General features: G+C 47.5%; 1 protein-coding gene across 1 annotated transcript in view; it reads left to right on the top strand.

Annotated features, from left to right (window-relative positions):
- PROM1 (prominin 1) overlaps positions 1–12049 on the top strand; it is a 117960-nt gene that overhangs the window by 37320 nt on the left and 68591 nt on the right. Inside the window, exon 2 of the mRNA XM_068975453.1 lies at positions 6606–6661. Within this exon, the coding sequence (XP_068831554.1) occupies positions 6606–6661 (56 nt within the window). The remainder of the gene's footprint in view (positions 1–6605; positions 6662–12049) is intronic.

Below are 12049 nucleotides of genomic sequence, written 5' to 3'. Positions count from 1 at the left end.
GTTCTTCCAGTACTCATGTATGGATATGAGAGTCGGACCGTAAAGAAAGCTGAGTACAGAAGAATTGATGCTTTTGAACTATGGTGTTGGAGAAGACTCTTGAGAGTCCCTTGGACTGCAAGGAGATCCAAACAGTCCATGCTAAAGGAAATCAGTCCTGGGTGTTCATTAGAAGGACTGATGTTGAAGCTGAAACTCCAATACTTTGGCCACCTGATGCGAAGAACTGACTCAATGGAAAAGACCCTGATGCTGGGAAACATTTAGGGCAGGAGGAGAAGGGGACAATAGAGGATGAGATGGTTGGATGGCATCACCAACTCAATGGACATGGGTTTGGGTAGACTCCGGGAGTTGGTGATGGACAGGGAGGCCTGGCGTGCTGCGGTTCATGATTGCAAAAAGTTGCATGCATGCAAAGTCTGCAAAGAGTTGTACACGACTGAGTGACTGAACTACTGAACTACTTGTCAAGATGAGTGTTGTCTAAGCTAAGGAAGATGGATCTGTCATAGACAGAGCCTGCACTAGGTATTTTTTAAATTTTACATGGCTTGTGTAGCTTCAGACATCAAAAAACTCATGGAGAAATCACACATATACAGGCACACACATGAGCCAAAAACAACTCCCCCCCCCCACTTTGTAACTTGGTGGTATAACCAAGGGATTCTTGCTCTTGCTACCGCAATTCTTTTATTATTATTATTATTTTAATGGATATCTGGCTGCATCTAGAATTTGGTGACAACTTTTGTTTGTGTTTTTTCAAATCTATGAATCCATCATGCATTTCACTGTCCTCTAGCCTCCATGGTTTCTTCTAGGAAGTTACATTATTTGTAATAGTCTTCTTTCCGTATATATTATGAATTTTACTCTTGTTATTTTCAAGACCTTCTATGTTTTAATCTTTTAGTTGTTAATTTTTTTTTGGCTACACCACACGGCATGTGGGATCTTAGTTCCCTGACCAAGAATCAAACCCTGCCCCCTGCATTGTTAGCACCGAGTCTTAACCACTGAACCGCCAGGATGTCCCGCTGCCGCATTTCTTAATTTCCATCATCACATGAAGTTTTAAGTAAATCCCCAGGTGAGAAGACATTGTAAGGTCTGGGAGCCGAGCACAGAGAAGCTGACAGTCTACCCAGGAAGACCCACAGAGTCGGATTCTCAGAAACAGTCTTCTGCCGCGGGACTAACTTCCTCATTTACATGTTTGCATATTTCCTTCACACTGCCGGGCTTCAGCGGCAACTACTATGTTATGGAAAAGAGCATGGAAAGATACAGTCAGAAATGAATCCAGGGCAGGAAAGAAGATGACCAGACTGCCCTCTGAGCCGAGAGTGGGGAGATATCGTGTGCCTCCTGGAGTAGTCCAGGCCTCTGCTCAGTGCCTTTTGAGTCCCATCTCAGGAGGTCCTCCCTCAGCTCTGGAGGGACAAGAAGGTCACTACTGTCCACACTGAAGCCTCATGGAGGGTGGGCGAACACCGTGGTTTCTCAAGCAAGGGGTCTGATTCCCTTCTATCATGATCAGAGCACCTGGCACCCTGTAGACACTTAATACAGTGGGTGAGTGCTGAGTGGCCCAAAGACCGGGTCAGGTTTAAGTCAGCAGGATTCTTGCAGCAAACGGAACCCGCTGCCCTCATGGTTTGGGTCATTTTATAACCTGCTTTGAGCTGTGCCTGCCTTCCCAAGAACTGAGAAGCATGTAGACACGATGGGGAGTTTTAGGCGAGACTATCCATTTAGACAGTCCACCGTGACCGACATCAGCTCTGATGCTTTCCAAATGGACCGTGAAGTGAAGTGAAGGGAAAGTTGTTCAGTCGTGTCCAACTCATTGCGACCCCAGGGACTGTAGTCCATGGAATTCTCCAGGCCAGCATACTGGAGTGGGTAGCCTTTCCCTTCTCCAGGTGATCTTCCCAACCCAGGGATCAAAGCCAACCTGGGCAGCTGCAGTCCATGGGGTCGCAAAGAGTCAGACACGACTCAGTCCATTTGGAAAGCGTCAGAGCTGGCGTCGGTCACGGTGGGCGGTCTGCGGTGAGCACCCCGCCTAGGCCGAGGTTTCCATTTGCATGTTCTCTGGTGCTCTGTACTGCCCACATGCTAATGGCCAATACTCAGCAGGCGATATGGGAAACTAGTCACAGATTCGGGGGTCCCATCGGACCTGTGGGATGGAAGCAACCCTCTTTCTGGTGAAGGAGTATTGTGTTTGTGCGGCATCCACACCACAGATGGTTTGGAGCCCTGGAACTTGTTGCTGGGTTGGTTCACAGCCTTGTAGCATGGGGGAGGGGGACCGAGGTGAAATCTGAAACTTGAGAGCAAGGAGAGGCTTAAAAGGTGGACCCCCTCCCTGCCCAAGATGCGTCAGTAGCAGGTTTAAGAAGGAGGAAAACTTACTTTCAAGGCCTGTCTTGAGGGGCTGCAAGATGAGTAGATCTCTTCACAACCCCCGCCGTCCCAACCTGAATCTTCCAAGCTAATGTGGGGGTTGACTGGGTTCTGTGGTGTACACCATCCGGATGGTCTCAGCTCACATCACTCTCTGCGGGCCACGTCCTTGAACCCGGCTCCTCATGTGGACTAGGTGGGCAGAAAGGACGTAGCAAGTGGAGACGGGGGAGCCTCTGAGTGCCTGGGTCCAGCTGGCAGGCCAGCCCACGGCCATGTGCTCCTCATGACCTCCTCCTGTGTGAGGACTCAGGTGATCCGGAGGCTTGAGGTGGTTTCCACCAGAAGCCTGTCACGGGCCAGTCAGGAAAGACAAAGACAAAAGGACCAGGGTGCAGTAGAGCAAGTGTGATGCTGGGGGACCACCGGGGGTGGGGGGGAAGGGGTGGGGCCCCAGTTCTTGCACGTGCTTTCTGAGATGGACAATAGCGGATTCAGAGTTCTCACCAGCAATGAAGCTATTAGTTCTGAGATAGAGTTTCCTGGAGGTGTGAGCTGCAGAAGGTCGGTCCCTGGCTTGTCAAGGAAAGAGGCTTGCATCGCGTTGAGCAGGCATTTCTCGTGTTCGCTTACCCTGATGAAGAGCCACTTAATCAGAGATACACAGGGAAGCCGAGGGAAGCATGGATATTGTGGTCCTGAGTGTGAAGGATGCTCATTCTGTGTGCTTGTGGCAAGGGACGCTGGGAAGGAGGGGAGGATAAGGAAGTGGATAGAGGCCTTGGGACTTTGGGGGGAGAGGGTGAACCCTAGGGTGAATGTAAGCAGGGGGACCTGCCACCTCTGGGCCTGTGCTATCTAGGGCAGAAGTTCCTTACCACATTGGCCACAAAGCACTTGAACTGTAGCTTGTCTGAATTGTGATGCCCTGAAAGGATCCAAGGACTCTTGAGAGTCCCTTGGACTGCAAGGAGATCCAACCAGTCCATCAAAGGAGATCAGTGCTGAGTGTTCATTGGAAGGACTGATGCTGAAGCTGAAGCTCCAATATGTTGGCCACCTGATGCGAAGAATTGACTCATTTGACCTGATCAGACTCATCAGACCCTCGTGCTGGGAAAGATTGAAGGCAGGAGGAGAAGGAGATGACAGAGGATGAGATGGTTGGTTGGCATCACCGACTCAATGGACATGAGTTTGAGTAAACTCCAGGAGTTGGTGATGGACAGGTGCTGCAGTCCATGGGGTCACAGAGTCGGACATGACTGAGTGACTGAACTGAACTGAAGGGATCCACACTGGCTTCTGAACTCTTAGTATGAAAATAAGACTGTAAAAGAGCGCATTCACATTTGTGTGTGTACTCACCCAGTCATGTCCAACTCTTTTGCAACCCCATGGACTGTAACCCACCAGTTTCCCCTGTCCATGGAATTTTCTGAGCAAGAATTTTGGAGTGGGTTGCTATTTCCTCCTCCAGGGAGGTCTTCTTGACCCAGGGATCAAACCTGGGTCTCCTGCATTGGCAGGCGGGTTCTTTACCTCTGAAACAACTGGAAAGCCCCTCCAGATTCTTATTTATATTGATACCATATTGAAAAGACCCTGATGTTGGAAAAGATTGAGGGCAAGAGGAGAAGGGAGTGACAGAGAATGAGATGGTTGGATGGCATCACCAACTCAGCAGACGTGAGTTTGAGCAAACTCAGGGAGATGGTGAAGGATAGGGAAGCCTGGCAGGCTGCAGTCCATGGGGTCTCAAAGAGTCGGACACAACTTAGCAACTGAACAGCAACAACATTGAAGTGATACTGTTTTGCATATATTTGGAGTAAGTAAAATATTAAAGTTAATCTTAAAAATTAAAAAAAAATATTTGTATAACCTTGACATGGTAGAAATTTTTTGGAGGGCTGGACTGCAAGGCATGTGAGATCTTAGTTCCCTGACCAGGGATTGAACCTGAGTCCCTGCATTGGAAGTGTGGAGTCTTAACCACTGGATTGCCTGGCAAGTTCCTAAAATTAATCTTAAATTAATTGCATTTTAAATGGAGCTACTCAGAAATCTGAAATTACTTAGGTGGCTCTCAGTGTGTTTCTGTAACACGGTGCTGCTTTAAACCATGGGAACAGAGATGTCTCTGCTTCAAAGTCTTGAGATGGGTTTTTGGCCAGCCCAACGAGGTGAGGGCTCTACCTGAACACATTGTTACCTGTGCAGATGAAGCAGAGAGACTGGCTCAAGGCCGGAGGATGCCTGTGACCCGGCCCCGGGCTGCCGCTGTGGGGCCTTGGAGAAGCTCTAGGGTTCCCAGGGTGCCTGCCAGCTGGGGAGTCCCTGTTCCTGCATCTCACGGGTCTGCTCCCTGTGCCTGTCTGCTCCGCACAGTTGGGAAGCAGTTTTCCAGAAGGAAGACCCTCACACGTCCTGTGGGGACATGACTTGCTTCGTTTCCTGGCCTGTACATCTGAACATCTTTGATTTAAAACAGGGTTCACCCTGGGGTTTCCTTTGCCCTCCAAGTAGTGCACTTTGGAAGCGATTGTGCAGGACCCAGAACATCCCGAATGCTCACTCCTGGGGCAGGAGACATGGGCAGTGTGTGATGGACCCCCACCAGAGGAGCGAAGACCTGGGCTGGGGTCACAGACTTTAGACAAGTCACCCTCCCTATCAGCACATTGTGTGCGCTCAGTCACTCAGTCGTGTCCGACTTTTTGTGACCCCACGCACTGTAGCCCGCCAGGCTCCTGTGTCCATGGAATTTTCCAGGCAAGAATCTTGGAGTACTGGAGTGGGTTGCCATTTCCTCCTCCAGGGAATCTTCCCAACCGAGGGATCGAACCTGCTTCTCCTGCATTGGCAGGTGGATTCTTTACCACTGAGTCACTGCCATCTTCTGTGCTATGTCATCACTAGATGGGTGGATCAGGATACAACGTAGGTCTGGAGATGAGAGTTTTTAAAATGCCCCAAATGATCTTGCCAAAAAACCCCCCAATTTTGCTCAGTGTTTCCAGATTTTCACGCACTGCTGGGAGATGGGGAGGGACAGCTCATGTTGAGAGTTCTTGGTAGGGTACTTCCCTGGAGGTCCAGTGGTTGAGACTTCACCTTCCAATGCAGGGGGTGTGGGTTCCATCCCTGGTCAGGGAGCTAAAATCCAACATGCCTCGGGGCCAAAAAACCACAACATAAAAACAGAAGCAATATTGTAACAAATTCAATAACTACTAAAAATGGTCCACATTAAAAAAAAAACTTAATAAAAGAGCTCTTGGATTAGGTTAATTGTAAATTCCTTTCATTTGTAAAATACCATGTAAATGTGGAATTATTAAAAACTAAATTACATCTGTGTTTCCAAATAAGAACTCGCAGTTTCATTGGCTGTGGGACAAAAAGCATTAGGGATAAATGGAGTCACAGTTCACTAAGGAAATCTGATGTCACTAACCTGTGTGCAACTGTTAATGCATTTTCCAACTAAAAACAAAAAGTCGCATTTACAGTTTAGATCTTCATTCTTTCCTGAGACTGGTTGCTGTCAATCCAATTTGGATTACATAAATTAACTGGCAAAAAATCAAGCACGCCGGTCACATTAAAACTTTAAACCTTGCAATTCAGTGTCCTGTCAACGTGTTCATATAGACAGGGGTTGGCAGATTGCTTTGTGAAGGGCAAGGTAGTAGAGATCTGAGGCTTTGAGGACCATGTGGTTTCTGTTGCTCGGCTCTTGCAGTTAGTATCACTGAGCAACCAGAGTCAGCATACGGGTGCGGCTGCACTGGAAATTTAAAAAGGAATAAGTAAGCTTGATTTATTGACAAAAAAGAATTAGCAATTTCAATGCAACATTTTATCAGTGAGTATTAAGTAGGTGTGTGTAGTTTGCTGGTAAATATGAAGGTGTCTTGTGAAAAGCCAAAAACTCTTAAAAATGGCAACCCTCCAGTTCTGCCAACTGGCAAAACTTTAGGTCAAAAATATCTGCCCTCCATTCTTTGATTGATTAGAGCCTCATTAGCTCAATTATTTACCTACATTAAGAAAGAGAAATAAAAGTATACTATGTCGCAGTTTAATAATTTGTGAGCACAATTTGTATTTTCTAAATAAGCTTTTTGTATTTTTACTAAAAAAGTAATCTTGCTATTGTTTTTGGCTTTTTTTCCCCTCAGATATTTTAAGAAAGATTATACAGAAGAAGTTTGACCTCTCAAAGGAGTATGATAAGGTAATTTTGGATTGATGTATCTGTTATCAAAAAATGAGTATGAGCCAAATATTGGCTGACTTGAAAGTTAATCTTTAAATAACCAGTAATCTGTGAATTTAGCTAATATTTTGACTTAGAAGTTTTATGGAATATTGAAACACCTTATAAATCCCATTTGAACTACAGCAGAAATTTCAAAGGTGGCATTTAGAGAAATATTCACCTTTTAAGCTGTATTTTATTGAAAATCTAAAAGTTCCTTAAATGAAGGCTTATGCTATTTTTTTTTTTTAAGCCAAGGGAGGAAACCTCTAACAAATGGAGTGGTTTGAACACCCCTAGAAGCAGGGACACATACTTGTAACAACTGCTTGCACACATGTAGAGGAAAAGGAGTGAATTCTAACCAGAGTGCCTCCATGAGGAGGTGACTCTGGTAAAGAAGATGAGCAGGGCTGGAGCAGGTCGGGGGTGGCTTTGCAGGTGGTCCAGGCTGCGGGGGACCAGTGAGGGGAGGATGGGGTATGAGAGGAGGAAGCCCGTAGATGGAGCCAGTGGGTGAGGGGAGAGGAAGGCCAGGTGAGCCGGGGCCAGGGCAGGGCAGGGCCGTGAAGGCCCTGCTCAGGTGAGCAGCCAGTATTGTCAGAAAGTACGCAGGCACCTTCATGTCTCTAGTTAACTCCAAGGTTAGGGTTACAGTTAGGGCACTGCGAATTCACCCCATTTGCATCCATGAGATTAACTTCCTTCAAGAGACAAATGTGTTCTTTCGATTTTGGCTTATGATGAATGCCAGTTGCCAGTAAAACAAACAGACAAATGTTTGTTGCTATGAATGTTAGGATAATAAAGATTAGTTGACTCTGTTTGTCAAGCTATTAGTCCTGCAGGGTCAGACTGCCCCTTCCAACCTTTCCTGGTATGAAGGTGGTAGTCAAGACAACAATCAAAGGGACCAGCAGGACTTTTATTTATTTAATGGCCAGGATGCCAGATGTGAATGAAAGTGTCCCTGGTGGGTGTGAGGGCCCTGCACCAGGAGGGCAGTGAACCCCTCTTGCCTGGCGGTGGGAACAATGGCTGCATATTCTCGATTTGCTGTAAAATGACAGTCAAGACAAAACGGAATGTAAAAGCCAAGAGGAAAGCTTCATTTCATGGCCGTTTGTGTGTATAAAAGAAAATGAGCCATTTACTCCCTGGTGCCCGCAGCCTGCCCGAATACCTCGGAAAGCATCTTTATTCTTCCGTTTCACTGGCTTCATTTATATCTTCCAGACATGATGCCCCGTGTCTGCCTGCCTCCCTGGGCCGAATAAAATGACTGTTGTTTCATATTTAAGTTAAAATTTTGCATTCCATTAGCAGCCCAGCCGGAATGCCAGTTAGCCCTGGAGGGCCTAGGGCCTTGGACCCCAAGGTGACTCTGAGCAGCCTGTTGAGTATGAGGTGGCATTTGCTGCCACCATCCCTGGATGAGTCTTCTGGTTGGCTTGATATTAGACCTGGAGTTCCTATAAACTTGGGGGCCCCCTTGTTCCTGATTTCCTCTCCACCTCAGGTGTCTTTCCAAATGGATAAACACCACTGGGGTGGAGAAAGGAGACAGATCTGGGCCCACATGAATGAATGGACTCCTGCCTAGGCGTGGAACTGGGTCACGTTTCCCAGTTATCCAGGGAGAAGGATTTGATTAAAGAGGCACCCAGGAAGCCAGGGCGCCTTGGGAGGGGAGTTTTCCGATTGGCCTTAGTCAGGTAAATGCTCTCTTGAAGCAGAGCCTGAGTCAAGGACTTCAGGGCAAGTCACTTATTTGGGAAGTTCCAGGAACCCTGGCTGGGGAGTGGGAGGTGAAACAGGAGGGAGGGCAGCCTACAGAGGGTGTGTCATTCCACCACCCACCACAGGGGGCGACAGAGCTCTGTCCCGTAGAGCGGCTGCCCTGGACCCTGTAGACACAGCCGCGTGGGAATGAGCCCATCGGAAGGTGCAGGGGCTGAGCGCTCTATACACCTAGAGACTGAAGAGGCACCTTCAGGGCTATTTGGGGCAGGGGACAGTGTTAATCCCTCAGCGCTCTGACCTTCCATGGTTCTGGAAGATGCCTTCGAGCACAGGAACCAGTAGTAAGAAGTCTGGGGAGGCACACGGAGATGGCTAAGGTCCCGGGACTTGGGTGGCCTCCGCAGCGTCCTCTATACTGGCTGTGCCCACTGGGTGTAATCTGCACCGTCACACAGGTACCCTCTGTTCAGCTGAACAGCCCTTGGGAGGTATTCAGCTGTCCAAGTCCTGAGCTCGTTTCATCTCCTGGTGAGCCCACAGTAGTGGAGGCCGCTGAGTCGGTGGTCTCTGGACAGGGGCTCTTTCAGTGAACTTCATCCCTTGGGAAGTTGGAAGCTGTCAATAGGTGTAGACCTTTTGTTCCAAGGGGCAGCCTTGACTCTGGATGGAAATATGACTCCTTCCCATGGAACTGCCTCCTTCTTCCACGTCAGCTGAATGTGCAAAGTAGTACTTTAAAATCTGTGGTCTCATTCTCCTCTGGAGATTTTTTAAAACACTTTTTCTCCCTTTGTTTACTGTATTCACTTAATGGGTATTTACAGTATTTATGCTAGGAGCAATGCATAATAGGAGGGCAAGCATGTAGAAGCAATGTCTTTACTCCAAGAATTTGCAGTTGGTGAGAAGGAGGTCATGGGGTCATTGTGAGCTGAATTGTGTCCAAAACTCATAGCTGAAGTGCTAATCCCCTGTGGCTCAGAATGGGATTGTATTTAGAAGTAAGGTCTTTAAAGTGGTGATTACATCAAAATGGGGTCATTCAGGTGGGTGTTAATCTAATCTGACTGGTCTCCTTCTAAGAAGAGATTAGGATACAGACAGAGAAAAGACTATGTGGAGACAGGAAGAAGATGGCCACCTGCAAGCCAAGGAGAGAGGCATTAAAAGAAACTAACCCAGTCCACACCTTGACCTTAGACTTTCCAGCCTCCAGAACTATGAGAAAATAAATTTCTGTTCTTCAAGCCCCTCAGCCCTGGTATTTGGTTATAGCAGCCCTAGCCGACTGGTGCAGTAGTTGCCTGGAAGGCAAGGTGGAGAGGGATGCACATGCCATGAGAAGTTCTGATCCAGGGCTGTGAACGTGCTCAGGATGGAGAGTGTACTGGCGCTTGGGGACACCAAGAAAGCCTGCAGAGTGGCGCTGGCGTGTAAACTGAGAAAGGCAAAGGGGCAATAAGAAATAAAGCTCTGCTTCCGTTTGCACACCTGGCTCGAAGCACAAAGCTTCTCTGCTTCTTTTATTTTTAAGATTTTTTTTTTTTTTGATGTGGACAGTTTTTATGTCTTTACTGAATTTGTTACATGTTTGTTGAACACCATTACTTCTGCTGTTTCTGTACTGGTTTTTTGGCTGTGAGGGATGTTGGGTCCTAGATTCCCAACTAAGAATGGAACCCTCATCTCCTGCATTGAGAGACCAAGTCTTAGCCACTGGACCACCAAGAAGTCCCTTCACTGCTTCTTGAAGCATGAACTGTCACCTTCCACTTTGTGATAATAAGAGTCATCATTTCTTGTCTGCCATGTTCCGAGCACTGGATTAGCAGGGTTTTTTTTTTTATTGTTTCTAACCTCACAACACCTGTCCAAGACAGTCCTGCACTCAGAGAGTCTAGGGAGCTGAGGTCACCCAAAGACTGGATGGCGACCCTGGGGTCTGTATCCAGGCCAGGCTAACTCAGCACATCCACAAAAGTGAGGCTCACTCCAGGTCAGCCTGCTGTCATCCTAAGGTGACTCATTGGGAGGAGCGGCTTCCATTCAAGTATCATGAGCTGTGAGCACGGAGCGTGAGAGCCCCTGAGCTGCGCCCTTTACCTATGAAACCATGAAAGATTACTGTGTGTAATTCCCCCGGCAAGAAATGGTCAGGCAGAAGTGGAAGACCTGGATCGGGAGAGAACTTGGAGTTATGGAGCCATGAGGAAATCTGAGGACCAGACAGATGAAGCTATAGAAATCCGAGAAACAACTTGAATAACCCTCTTTTTTTTTTTTTAACTTGTGTTTGGGTTTTTATTCTTTTTTTAATTAATTTATTTTTATTGAAGAATAACTGCTTTACAGAATTTTGCTGTTTTCTGTCAAACCTCAACATGAATCAGCCATAGGTATACATAAATCCCCTCCCTTTTGAAACTGGCTCCCATTGAATAACCCTCATTTGCTAGCAGTTGTGTAGCACAGGCTCCATGGCAGGCACCTGAGAACGTGCTTTGCGAATAGTAAGTCTTAGTGTTCACAGAAGTAGACTACCCACAGGAGACGTGTTTAGGTGGCCATAAATACATTCATCTATTCTGTCCTGAGCTTTCAGCACGCAGGGCATGAGCCAAGCCCTGGGCTTGTGTTGCAAAATGAGCTATGCAAAGCAACCCTGTTATGGAAAGATACATTTCCCCTGGGGACCAACGGGTGTGGGCCAGCCCCTCCAGACTCTCCACCTGCTGGCTGACTGTAAACAAGGGAAACAGAGGAACATCACTTGTCTCACTGTTCACTTGGGGTTTCTGCAAGGAGAACCTCTCAGCCTAGCTCGTCAGAGTGGTGTCTGCTCAATTAAAGGACAAGGTTCCTATCTTCAAGGAATGCACGGTATTGGATAATTTAGGTAGTGACTTGGGATCACCTCCCACCAATGACCCGTAAGTGTCACCCACACCTCTAAAACTTTTCAGGAGAAGTTCTCCCAGCCCCCCACCCCCTCCCATCTGCCATCTTTTATATTCTGAGCATCACTGTCGGCAGGACTTCGAATTTCCTTGCAATGACTTCCTGAAGTGGTTTTCGTGTGGCCATGGTGGTTCAGCTCCACTCCAGCCTCTTGGTTGGTGATCCTCTAGACTCAGCTGGGCTGGATCCTCCTCATTCTTTTCATCCCTCAGTTACTATGCTTCCCTGTCTTGGATGAGATGGTTGGATGCTGTCACCAACTCAATGATGCGTTTCAGCAAGCTCTGGGAGTTGGTGAGGGACAGGGAAGCCTGGCGTGCTGCAGCCCATGGGGTTGCAAAGAGTTGGACACGACTGAGTGACTGAACTGAACTTGTCTTGGAGCTTCCTCTGGGGTCAGGTGCAGGGCTGGGGACTGATTGCCAAGGCTTCAGTCCTGACCTCGCCAGAGCTAACAGTCCTGGGATATTGATTCGTCACTTTGTAAATGTCAGCTCAGCAATCCAGGTGGGTTTGTGACATCTGAAATCCATCCTCTGTGTTTGCAAAAGTGTAATAGTGACTCTGCCCCGCCTTCATACACAAATCACCTCCCTCTTTTTTTAAAGAAAACAAGGGACAGTCTGATAACTTGAGCAAATTTCTCATCGTAGGAAGCTCACT

The sequence above is a fragment of the Capricornis sumatraensis genome, chromosome 7 (assembly GCF_032405125.1).
Source record: "Capricornis sumatraensis isolate serow.1 chromosome 7, serow.2, whole genome shotgun sequence".
Taxonomy (NCBI): domain Eukaryota; kingdom Metazoa; phylum Chordata; class Mammalia; order Artiodactyla; family Bovidae; genus Capricornis; species Capricornis sumatraensis.
Note: the sequence above shows the minus strand (reverse complement) of the source record. Positions and strands in the feature narration are given on the sequence as shown.